This window comes from Chiloscyllium plagiosum, chromosome 9 (genome assembly GCF_004010195.1).
Source record: "Chiloscyllium plagiosum isolate BGI_BamShark_2017 chromosome 9, ASM401019v2, whole genome shotgun sequence".
In the NCBI taxonomy this organism is placed as follows: Eukaryota; Metazoa; Chordata; class Chondrichthyes; order Orectolobiformes; family Hemiscylliidae; genus Chiloscyllium; species Chiloscyllium plagiosum.
Genome location: NC_057718.1, coordinates 78,967,362 through 78,980,433, shown reverse-complemented (window position 1 = coordinate 78,980,433; position 13,072 = coordinate 78,967,362). Strand labels below are relative to the sequence as shown.

Here is a 13,072-nt window from a genome sequence, read left to right as displayed (position 1 = left end):
CGAACTTAGCTATCAGCCTCTGCTCGGCCACTTTCCTCTGCTGCCTGTCCCGAAGTCCACCTTGGAGGATGGTCACCCGAAGGTCTGAGGCTGAATGTCCTGGACCACAGAGGAGAATTCAATGTATAATTTCAGTTACATCACACTGCAAATTTTTGCTATAAATTCTGTGTTACGATTGAGCCCTCCACAATCACTGATGAAGGAGCGTCGCGCCGAAAGCTAGTGTGTTTCCAATTAAACCTGTTGGACTATAACCTGGTGATGTGATTTTTAAACTTTGTACACCCCAGTCCAACACCGGCATCTCCGAATCATATTCTTGGTGGAAGAGATCAAGAATGATTATTCACTGGATTTTCTTGGCTTCCCAAGCCAATGTGTTGTTAAAAACATGTCAGGTGAAGAAACACTGGCTCGAGTAGGAGCTAGAAGAGTCTGTTCATCTAACATTCTGACAAATCAATTATAAAGGGCCATTCGAAGAAAACACTGCCCATAAAATATAATTGATTACTTACAATGTGGAAACAGGCCCTTCGGCCCAACAAGTCCACACTGACCCTCCAAAAGAGCAACCCACCCAGACCCATTCCCCTGTATTTACCCCGTCACCTAACACTACTGGCAATTTAGCATGGCCAATTCACCTAACCTGCACATCTTTGGACTGTGGGAGGAAACCAGAGCACCCGGAGGTAACCCACGCAAACACGGGGAGAATGTGCAAACTCCACACAGACAGTTGCCTGAGGCGGGAATTGAACCCGGGTCTCTGGCACTGTAAGGCAACAGTGCTAACCACTGTGCCACCTGGCCGCCCAGTTTTTAACAGGGGCTTCGGCCCAACACATCCACACCGACCCTCCGAAGAGCAACCCACCCACAGACTCATTCCTCTACATTTACCCCTTCACCTAACACTACGTGCAATTTTAGCATGGCCAAATCACCTAACCTGCACATTTTTCTTTGGACTGTGGGAGGAAATCGGAGCACCCGGAGGAAACCCATGCAGGCACTGGGAGTGTGTGCAAACTCCACACAGACAGTTGCCTGAGGCGGGAATTGAACCAGGGTCTCTGGCGCTGTGGGGCAGCAGTGCTAACCACTTGCCACTGTGCCGCCCATCATATAGGTAATATAGATAAACATTTCTCTTTAGGATAATGTTCATTCGATAATTGAGCTTGAGACACAAGATTGAGAACTGATTTCACTAGTGTGAAAGAAATGTTGGAAAGACGACATCAAGGATTCAAGTCACACCTGTCCCAGAGGTGTGCTTAGCATTTCCAAATAAGTTAATTAAAACATTTTAGGGTTCTTGTGGTGCAGTGTCAGTGTCCCTACCACTGGGCCAGAAGGCTTAGGTTGAAGTCTCACCCAATCCAGAAACGTGTCATAGCATGTCTAAGCAAGTTGATTAACAAAAATTCAGGGAGCACCTGTGACACTAAAGAGGTAGAATTAGCTGTAACATTATCCACAAAAGAAGGTGATGTAGATGCGGCCTTACTGACTGGCTTGAAACAATATTAGCATTACCTCATTTCTGCAATTCAGCTTTGCTCATCTTCAAGGGTGTAATGAGGTCTGGAATGGAATTGTCTACTGCAATCTAAACAATGAGTCAGTTAACTAATTTCAGCATTTCCAAATGCCCCTGCACTAGCTGAGGCAACTAGCGAGACTGGATCTTGTTTACTACCAGATTGCATTTCTCCCCTACCCACCTGTGACCACTTCCAACCAACTCAACTTGTACAGCAGTAGACAACAGTTCTTCTATCTGGCACAACCCCTTGACACCCCTTTTCTTCCTCCAGTCAGTCTTATTTATGAAATTTGTAAGCCACAATTTCATAATTTGGTAATTTTTACTTAAAACAGCAATTTGAGAGCTCCAATTAAATAATTTTCATTTGTTTTAGCTATAGGCAGAGTGACTCAATGGATACACATTAAAGATACATGCTCTGCTCTCTCATAGTTTTAACTGGTGTTTCTTAGCGATTGTCCCACTATGAAATCTGAATAACTCAGCACATGGCATCTAAACATACAAATCAAGAGTAGCATGAGAAGTGCAAATAAAATCAAAACCCTGAATTCTGACACCAATATGACATGACAATTTGGAAACTTATTATTATAATAGACATATATTAATGTGTAGAGTATACTGTTCTGTGTAGCCATTAGAGCTCCATATTTGTCTAGTATTTAGACTCCTTGGGAAATTGTACCATTTAGGAAAAACACTACCTCCAGGTACTACTGATAATTAACACAAGGTGTTCAACAATTTACGTTTCTTATTCCAAGGCTCATATTCCCAGTATGACAATTCCCACTATATAATCGTTAGAATATATGCAAATTTTAACTGTCTCCTGCCTGGTAGATTCTGGATGAGTGACTACTACCAATTTATGCTATAGAATCCGTAGCTGAACAACACAACATTTTAAACTTATTCCAAATTTAATGCAGTAATTAAATTCTATTCTGTAGAGGCTCAAACCTCTCAGAAAACAAGCTCTGTTTCTCCAAGCACATTATAGGTACCACTTAACATGTTAAATTGAATTAGCAATAGAACTCCACTATAAGTAAGCTTGCATGTTTTATAATATCATTTAAAATAATGAATACACAAGAACAAAGTTGTAATCAAACTTGTAACAGTCCTGTAGGAACTTGTAATGCATCTGTTGTTGGCTAGTTTTGTGATTTCACTTGATCATATTCTGCATCTCCAAAAATTAGTACTTCACCTACATCATTTACTACACTTACCACACGAAGAAGCAAGCCGAAATAATCCCTTTAGTTAAAGGGAATTTCAAACCTGGTCACTTAAAACGCTTTTGCATAAATCTAGTTTGTAAGAGCAACACCTATTAATCCACTGTTACTTATCACTTTCAAAGCATATGCCTCCAATCTTCTCAACTCACTCACATTCAGTTCATTTGCTGTTACTCTCTAATGTGCCGTTTACCCATGTCACACGACAATCAAACAAACTCACCCATGCTGGTGTCTATAAATCCACAAGCTCTCCTCACATTTGAAATGCCTTATCTTAACCTTGCATCAATCTTTATTTTTCTTTCACACACCTGTCGAACTGCCTTTTGAAAGCATCTAAACTGCTCATCTCAACCATTTCCTGTGGCCCAAATTTTTAAAAAGGCCATTGAAACATAGACCCATACAAAAGGTTCTGGCACAGGAACAGGTCCATCAGCCTACTGAGCCTCATCTCCCATTACATTTTTCAGAAACTATCTTGCATTAATGTTGCCTAATTTTGAAGTTCTCCCACAATTGGAAACATTCTCACTACAACTACCTGTCTAAGCCAACCTTATTCAGACATTCTCAAAATCTTCTCTTTTCTAAATAAGGCAGCCCCAACCTGTTCAACCTTTCCAAATAGATGTAATCTCTCCTTTTTGACACTATTGTCACTGTCTGCTTACCTGCACTTTCTTCAGGTATTTCAATGTAATTTCTGCGCTAGAACCTCAGGAGGGTCTTGTACAATTTTAAGCAAGTTGCTATTTTTGAATTCAATACACCTAGAAGTAAATCCCAGAGCTTTGTAAGCACATTTAATTCTTTATATTACTTGCAATCACTCCCCAAATGGCTGAGTGTCATTGTCCCATGTTCATATCCTTTATCTCCCATGTTATTGAACTTGGCACAGCCAGTGGTACTGGTCGAGTTGCAATGAGCAGCAACAGATGCAAGCAGTTTATTAAAGTACTCAATTAGTCCCAACTCACTCAAAACCCTTTCATTCAATACCAAATTCCCTCTACAACCACTGCCCCATTAAATCAGTCTTTTTTGCATCCTATTTAATAGAGTTGAATTTCTGATCGTCCTCCTCTCCTCACAAATAACAACATGTTAAAAGCTGGTATTTCACATGTTTTGTAGAAAAAAAAATTAAAGTGTTAATGGAAGCAGAGGCTGTGCTTTCTTCTGCAAACGTATTCATCTTAGCCACTCCTACTAACCTTACTAAATTCAGCATTTTCCTGCCTGTTTCAATTCCCAGCTGTTAACAACTGCTGCCAATTCAGCTTCCTGCTCACCACCAATTTTCTTTTCTCCCTCCGCAGATCTACACAGAAGTATCAAGCACAATTGTCCTTCCTACCAGCACAGTTGCCCTGGCCCTACGAACTTTTAAAACATTCTTTCTTGCTGAAATTTGTAACTGACACCATTTTTACTCAATGGCTGACTAATGTTCTTATACTCCTATGCCTTATGGTCTGTTTTCTTTTGCGTTGCTCCAGTTGCAATGAGCAGAAATCCATTCTCCCCTCTAAGAATTTGTGGTTCTAAATAGCAGTCAACTTCAGTTCAGTTTTGTTAAATACACTACCCATTTGTTTGTTAATTATTTTTCTTCTAACTTCTAGACCTGCCACTTCACTGATTCATTCATGACTGGTGTTGATATTTAGTAACTATTTCTACATCTCCTGGCTCCTCTATTAATTCAAGTTATGATAGAAATGCAATGGTATTCGTTAATCTTTCATTACTGCTGCTGATACTGCATGTATTAGCATTTCTTTTGGTGAGCTGTCGTCTTACAATTACCCAGTTCTTGATAGCATTTTGCAATTTAAACTTTATTCCATTAATTTGAACCTCTAATATTTGAATATCATTTGTTCACTATTCTAGAACACCATGAATCATTTTTAAAATTTCAATGTAACGACTGAGATTGAAGAGCCATATTAGACTTGTCACATCAATACCTAATCTTCAGTTTAAACAATGTTATAGAGTACAGGGAATAATTGGGAAAAAGCACACAAAAATATAAATGTACACAGGTATAAAAGGAAACTGTATATAAAACTTGTCATGCTATAATTACACGATCAGCACTGCAGCTAGTTAAATTGTTCCAAGTAAAATACACAATCAATACATGCTTTTGCCATGGACACACAGTTTACCTGTCCCCTGCATCTATGTGATTCTTCCTCTAAAATCTCAAGTTTAATTAACTATAGAATATTAAAATAATTATAAAATTAAAATTCTTGGGGACATGTTAAATTCTGAGGCAAATAAATTACTCATCTACTGCTTGAACTTTCACTGTTCATTGGAAATTATAATCTTTAAAAAGGAGTGACATAAAAAACTTAGGTAATTGATGAGTATAATCAAAATGTAATACATTAAACTGACATAAATATATATTAATGGCATTGTTCAGGCAAAGCTGTATAATATTGCAATGCCCTCCAAGCTTCCATGCTTCGCAACTTTCAACTTAGTCAAAGCTGGTTTTTCCTGATTCTCATATTGCATTCAACCACTTTCATTTGCTGACTTACCTTGACTCTCAATTCAATATCGCCTCAAGAATTTTAAATTCTTATCTTTGCGCTCAGACCCCATTTTCTGAGATTTCCTTCACGGCAATATTGCTCTGAGACTTCTGCGATCCTCAGCCCTGGTCTCTTCTGCATCCCTTTCACCCTCCAACTGAGTATAAGCTTTCAGCTGTAGAATTCTGCCACACACTTAAACCTGATCATTCCTTCAAGGATCTTCCGAAAACCGATGACCAGCACTTTGGTCACCTGTTATTACTTGATTCGGGGTCAAATTTTGTCTGATTATGCTCCTGGGACTTGCACCATGTGGACTGCATTTTAAATTGCTTCTTACATCTCTCATCAGTTTCAGCAGGAATTCCCTATCCAGCTACCAATGAATCAGCTGTTACGAATACTGTACATGTATTATCAAGTTGCTTGGAGGTGAGATGTAAGGGAAAGGAAGATGTGGGATTAGCAGCACATGCAATTGCTAGGAGCACCTCTAAATAAACCTCTTCATGATGTTTTCAGCATAATAGCAGTGTCCCTACCTCAGAGCCTGGTGACCCAGGCTCAGATACACCTGCTACATAGGTATGTAATAACTTCCTTGAGTGGGCTGATTAAAAAAATTTAAAAACGGATTCTAAACTAAACTCATTAAGTAAAAGATCCAAATTTTTATGCTGTCAAGGCCAAGCGGGCATATCAGAGGAGCCCAGAGACATTTTTGGTGATTCACAGGTTAGTAAATGCAGCACGAGCTGGCTCCCGGAAACTGTCTGAGACTGCAACAATGTACATGACTACTACTGGTGGATCTGAGTCAATGAGTGTACTGCTCCAGATCTAATTTTAAGAAAGAAGTAGGCTGTGCATTTTTTTTTTTGCAGAAATCTAGATCTTCTTCAGGCATTGTGAAGACTACATTATTTAAAGTGCAACAAAAATCTGCCTTTCATTCTCCAGTTGGAATGATATTTAACACACTACCTTGTTAATTATGGTCTAAGGCTGATTCATGTCACATATCAAGGACCCATTCACTTAAAAACTAGACCACAACTGTTTCCATACACATGACCTCCAACAATCTTTATTAGTCAACTAATAAAGTGGATAGATATTATTTTAAGGGTTCGGTGAGTCTTCCAATTAGCTCTTTTCAGCAGAATCTTAAACTAGATCATTAATAGTAGGGTGTAATTTAGCATGATTGCATCACTATTTTTACATATAAAAAGAGTATGCGTATTGAATGTTTTTTGATATCCCAAAGAAAAAATTTTTAAGGAATACTCAAATTAATCAAAGGCTTGTGCAAAGAATGTTTGCCCCTTTGTAAAAAGCACCAAAACCATAAATAGAAGCCAAATACTGTGAAGACAGGAGATCTGAAATAAAAACAAAGTGCCGGAAAACTCAGCAGGCCTGGCATCACATGAGGCAAGAGGTACAGAGTTAAGGTGGAGTTCAATACGACTCCTCTTCGAAATTGTATCTATAACAATGATCTTCGTCTTTCATTTCAATATAGCAGCTTGCTCTGATGCCAACATTTTTGTCCTCAGCATGTTGCAGTAATCTGAGGAAGCCAAATGCAAGCTGGAAAAACAGCACTTCATTCTGTGTTTAGGCCTTTTATATCCTTCTGAACTCAATGTTGATTCCCACATATTCAGAACATGAGCACTTTCATCCCTTTGATTCTCTCCCCACCTAAGTGTCTTGCCTGCATGTACTTACTCTCAGCAGAGGTGACATACTTTTTTGTTGTTAGCACCGATAGTTAACTTCTATTCTCTATTTACATCAACTCTACTATCATTAAAACTCTTTGCCTCTTGCTCTGGGCACCCTCATCATCTGTCCCCCTTATTCTTCCTTCCCAAGTTAACAGCATAAAATCCATCATTTTCAGCCCTTCTGTTCCGAAGTCATTACTTTCTCAAAACATTAACACAGTCTCCCTCTGTCTACAGATGCTGCCAGTCCTGCGTTTCTCCAGCATGTTGTTTTTAAACTGAACATTTTTAACTTACAACCGAAAGATTGTAATGATCCTTAGAACACTCACCTGAGCAACACCAGGAAAGATTTGCTCATAAGAGGTGGATGCTATGGCTCAAAATGGATAATATGCCTATTGGATCACATTTTGATTAAATACATAGAGTACATAATTATTACTTGCACAGTAGAGTCCCTGCATCTCTTCTCAGGGTATGATGCAAATGTGCCACTGTTCCTGCTGTGATGTCCATTTCTCATCAAGATCTTTGACTTGTACTTCGACAGGTGTGTATAAAGTAGAAGTGACGTAAGGGAAATGGATTTTGGAATTAGTTTAATTATATGCTAGTATCACGAGAGCTGCTTGTGCAGCTGTGACATATACCACATTGAGAAAAGGCTTCTCTAACATGGAAGATTGGATCTCTTTGTGAAGAATGTCCCATGAAGATATCCTGCCTTCAGACTGAATAGCTGTACAGTAGTCCATCATATTTTAACTTTGTTCATGGGATGTGAACAAACCTAACAAGGTCTGCTTTTATTATCCACGCCTAATTATCCTTAAGATATTGGCAAGCCACCTTTTGAACCACTGCAGTCATGGTGTCGATACAACCACAGCGTAGTCAGGGAGGCAGTTCCAGGATCTTTTCCTGATAACAAGAAACAAAGAGCAATATATTTTCAGAGAGTTATGAAGGTGTACAGGTGCACTGTACCTTTAAGAGAGTTGAAAAGCTAGCAAGGACTGAAAGCATAGAGTGCCCTGAACAAAGAAAGAATGTAATACTTGGTTGAAACAAATAGCAGGTGAGTTCCATGAAACAAAAACAAATTCAAATTCGGCTAGATTAAATTATGGCCCAAGATACCAAAATCCAATCAAATCTGAAATTACTATTTTGACAATATTAAAACTAATTAAACAATCCAATGTTTTGGGGAATAAAACCAGACATAGAGTCATAAAAAGGTACAGCACGGAAACAGACCCTTCGGTCTAACTACTCCATGCCGAACAGATATCTCAACCTAACCTAGTTCCATTTGCCAGCACTTCGTCAATATCCCTCTAAATCCTTCCTATTCATAAACCCAACCAGATGCCTTTTAAATATTGCAATTCTACCAGCTTACACCACTTCCTCTGGCAGCTCATTCCATACATGCACCACCCTCTGTGTGAAAAAGTTGCCCCTTGGGTCTCTTTTATGTCGTTCCTCTCTTACCCTAAATCTATGTCCTCTAGTTCTGGACTCCCCGACCCCAGGGAAAAGACTTTGCCTATTTATCTTATCCATGACCCTCACGATTTTGGAAACCTCTATGAGATCACCCCTCAGACTTCGACGCTCCAGGGAAAACAGCCCTAGCCTATTCAGCCTCTCCCTATAGCTCAAAACCTCCAACCCTGGTAACATCCTTGTAAATCTTTTCTGAACCCTTTCAAGTTTCACAACATCTTTCCAATAGGAAGACGACCAGAATTGCATGCAATATTCCAAACATGGCCTAACCAATGTCCTGTATAGCCACAACATGACCTCCCAACTACTATACTCAATGCTCTGACCAATAAAGAAAAGCATACCAAACATCATCTTTACCTGCGACTTCACTTTCAAGGAGCTATGAACCTGCACTCCAAGGTCTCTTTGTTCAGCAACTCCCTAGCACCCGACTATTAAGTGTACAAGTCCTGCTAAGATGTGCTTTCCCAAAATGCAGCACCTCGCATTTATCTTAACTCCATCTGCCACTTCTCAGCACATGACCAATTTGATCAAGATGCCATTGTAATCTGAGGCAACCTTCTTCGCTGTCCACTACAACTCCAATTTTGGTGTCATCGGCAAACTTACTAACTACACCTATTACGTTCACATCCAAATCAGTGGCAACTCCACTGGTCACAGGCCTCCAGTCTGAAAAACAACCCTCCATCTGCCTTCTACCTTCATGCTTGTTCTGTATCCAAATGGCTAGTTCTCCCTGTATTCCACAAGATCTAACCTTGCTAACCAGTCTCTCACAGGAACCTTGTCGAATGCCTTACTTAGGCATCCAATGCTCTGCCCTCATCAATCCACTTAATTAATTTTTCAAAAAACTCAAGTTTGTGAGACATGATTTCCCACGCACAAAGCCATGTTGACTATCCCTAATCAGTCCCTGCCTTTCCAAATATGTGTAAATCCTATCCCTCAGGATTCCCTCCAAAAACTTGCCCACCACTGACTTCAGACTCACTGGTCTATACTTCCCTGGTTTGTCCTTACCATCACTTCTTAAACAGTGGCACCACGTTAGCCAACCTCTAGTTTTCTGTCATCTCACCTGTGACTATCAATGATATAGATACCTCAGCAAGGGGCCCAACAATCATTTCCTTAGCTCGCAGAGTTCCAAGGTACATCTGATCAGGTCCAAGAAATTTATCCACTTTTTTGTTTCAAGACATCCAGCACTTCCTCCTCTGTAATATGGATCTTTTTCAAGATGTCACCATCTATTTCCCTACATTCTATATCTTCTATGTCGTTCTCCACTATAAACACTGATGCAAAATACTCATTTAGTATCTCCCCCATCTCCTGCGGCTCTACACAAAGACTGCCTTGCTGATATTTGAGGGGTCCAATTTGCTCCCCAGTTAACCTTTTGTCCTTAATGTATTCGTAAAAACCCTTTGGATTCTCCTTAACCCTATTTGCCAAAGCTATCTCATGTCCACTTTTTACCCTCCTGATTTCCCTCTTAAGTATACTCGTACTGCTTTTATACTCTAAGTACTCATTTGATCTATCTTGTCTATACCTGACATATTTTTCCTTCTTTTTCTTAACCAAACCCTCAATTTCTCTAGTCATCCAGCATTCCCTACACATACCAGCCCTTCTTTTCACCCTAACAGGAATATACTGTCTCTGAACTCCTGTTATCTCATTTCTGAAGACTTCCCATTTCCAGCCATCCTTTTACCTGCAAACATCTGCCGCAAATCAGCTTTTGAAAGTTCTTGCTTAATACTGTCAAAATTAGCCTTCCTCCAATTTAAAACTTCAACTTTTAAATCTGGTCTATCCTTTATCATCGCTATTTTAAAACTAATAGAATTATGGTTGCTGGCCCCAAAGTGCTCCCCCACTGACAACTCAGTCACCTGCCCTGCCTGATTCCCAAGAGTAGGTCAAGTTTTGCACCTTCTCCAGTAGGTATTGACACATACTGACTCAAAATTGTCTTGTACACTCTTGACAAGTTCCTCTCCATCTAAGCTCTTAACGCTGTGGCAGTCCCAGTCCAAGTTTGGAAAGTTAAAAATCCCCTTACATAACCACCATATTATTCTTGCAGATAATTGGAATCTCCTTACAAATTTGTTTCTCAACTTCCTGCTATTGGGGGCATTAATACTATCCCAATAAGGTGATCATCCCTTTCTTATTTCTCAGTTTCACCCACTTAGCTTCCCTGGATGTATTTCCGGGAATATCCTCCCGTACAGCCATTATGCTATCACTTACCAAAAACGCCATGCCACTTCCTCTCTTGCCTTTCTATCCTTCCTATTGTATGTGTTATCTGGAACATTAGGCTGCCAGTCCAATCTATCCCTGAGCCACATTTCTGTAATTGCTATGATATCCCAGTCCCATGTTCCTAACCACACTCTGAGTTAATCTGCCTTCCCTGCGAGGCCTCTTACATTGAAATAAATGCAGTTAAATTTATCAGTGCTACCTTGTTCTCTGCTTTGTTCCTGCCTGCCCAGAGTGTTTGACTCGCTTCTTTCCTCATTTTGAACAGTTCGAAGAACTGCCAAGGACATCCACAAATAGACTACTAGTTGAAGAGCTCTCTGAAGGGTACCTGTGTACAAGACGTGTGCGCGCCGAACATCGAAACTGACCTAGAGAAAATCTACAGAGGAAAATCGACAAAGCTGACTGGTTTTTGAAAAGTGATTTTTTTTTGTAAATCTTTAAAATCAGGATTTTTTTGTTGGACGAGTATTCTAGAGTGAGGGGTAAAGGATAGGTTTAAGAGAAAGGAGTTAAATATAATTGTTAGCTTTAATATTCCCTGTTGGACTTAAAGAATAAAGCTGTTAATATTTACTTTAAATAGTGACCTCTGTGATGGTTCTTTGCCTCTTGAATTTTAACAAATTATGGCGTGAGCTGAACTTTCTCTTTGCAGCTAGTTTAAATTAGCAGAGGGGTTTACCCAGTGTCATAAGAAGAATGTGATATTTGAAAACAACATTGAAGTGGGTAGTATCCTCATATTCCAGCTGGCCTTGATCTTCCGGGTGGTGGAGAACGCAAGTTTGGAAGATGTTGTTAAAGAATCTTGGCAAATTGTATTGCATTTGTAAAATGGTACACACTTAACGCACACTTTTAATAGAGGGAATAAAAGTTCAAAATGTTGCACAGATGCCAATTAAATGAGCTTTGTCTTGGATAGTGTTGAGCTTCAAGTCTTGTTGGAGTTCCAGGCATAGACAGTAATCCATCACACTCCTGACTTGTGCCTTGAACATGGTAGACAGGCACTAGGGAGTGAGGTGAGTTCCTTGCTGCAGAACCCCTAGCATCTAGCAAATTCTTGTAGCTACAATATTTATTTGGCTGATCCAGTCGATATATTTCCGGTCAATGTTAACCACTAGGATGTCAATGTTGCAGTTGGGTGGGGGTCAAGGTCAGTTACTCTTATTTCAACCCGAGTTCTGCTCTGTCATGGCCTCAACTCCATTCTCCTCTCTGCATTCCATAACCCTCGAATAACAAAATTTAATTCGGCTTTCAACATATTCAATAACTAAGCCTCCTTTTGTCGGGTGGGTGGGTGAAGGGAAGAGAAACAATTCACAGATCATCAAAAAAAAACTCCATCTTAATCTTAAATGGGAGAGACACAGTTTTTAAAATATTTTCCCTTGTTCCAATTTCACCTACAAGCTGAACATCCTTACAGCATCCACCCTTCCAAGTCCCCTCAAAATCCTCTTTTCAATTAGATAATTTCTCATTTTTCTAAATTTTAATAAGCAAGCTGCTCAATCTTTCCTTAAAGATTGACTTTTTTTTTCCAGAAATCTGAACTTTCTCTGAATATTCTAATGCAATTATAACCTTTCTCAAACTTTATTAACCAAATTGGGTGATGCTCAGACAAGCTTGGGCTTTCAATTTCACTTTATTGTAAATATCGAAACTGACTTTGGATACATTTCAATATAATACTTTTAGTGAATGAGTAATGAAGTACAACAATAAAACCCCATTACTGAGGTCCAACTTTAACTAAAATGTATGAAAAATCTATTTCAATGCACAAACCCCATCCTAAGTTCACATCCTCATCCAGACTCAATAGACAATAGGTGCAGGGGTAGGCCATTCTGCCCTTCGAGCCTGCACCGCCATTCAATATGATCATGGCTGATCATTCCTAATCAGCATCCTCTTCCTGCCTTATCTCCATAACCCTTGATTCCACCATCTTTGAGAGTTCTATCCAACTCTTTCTTAAATGAATCCAGAGACTGGGCCTCCACTGCCCTCTGGGGCAGAGCATTCCACACACCCACCACTCTCTGGGTGAAGAAGTTTCTCCTCATCTCTGTCCTAAATGGCCTACCCCGTATTTTTAAGCTTTGTCCTCTGGTT

General features: G+C 39.6%; 1 protein-coding gene across 4 annotated transcripts in view; it reads right to left on the bottom strand.

Moving 5' to 3' along the window:
• The window catches only part of map3k4 (mitogen-activated protein kinase kinase kinase 4), a 215,982-nt gene that overhangs the window by 193,223 nt on the left and 9,687 nt on the right, over positions 1-13,072 (bottom strand). The window contains exon 1 of one of the 4 annotated variants that reach the window (XM_043696304.1): positions 7,453-7,496. The exons of the other annotated variants lie outside the window; for them this stretch is intronic. Coding sequence (XP_043552239.1) covers positions 7,453-7,481 — 29 coding nt within the window. The 5' untranslated portion in view covers positions 7,482-7,496. Of the gene's footprint in view, positions 1-7,452; positions 7,497-13,072 lie in introns of those variants that run through there. 4 annotated transcript variants of the gene reach the window in all.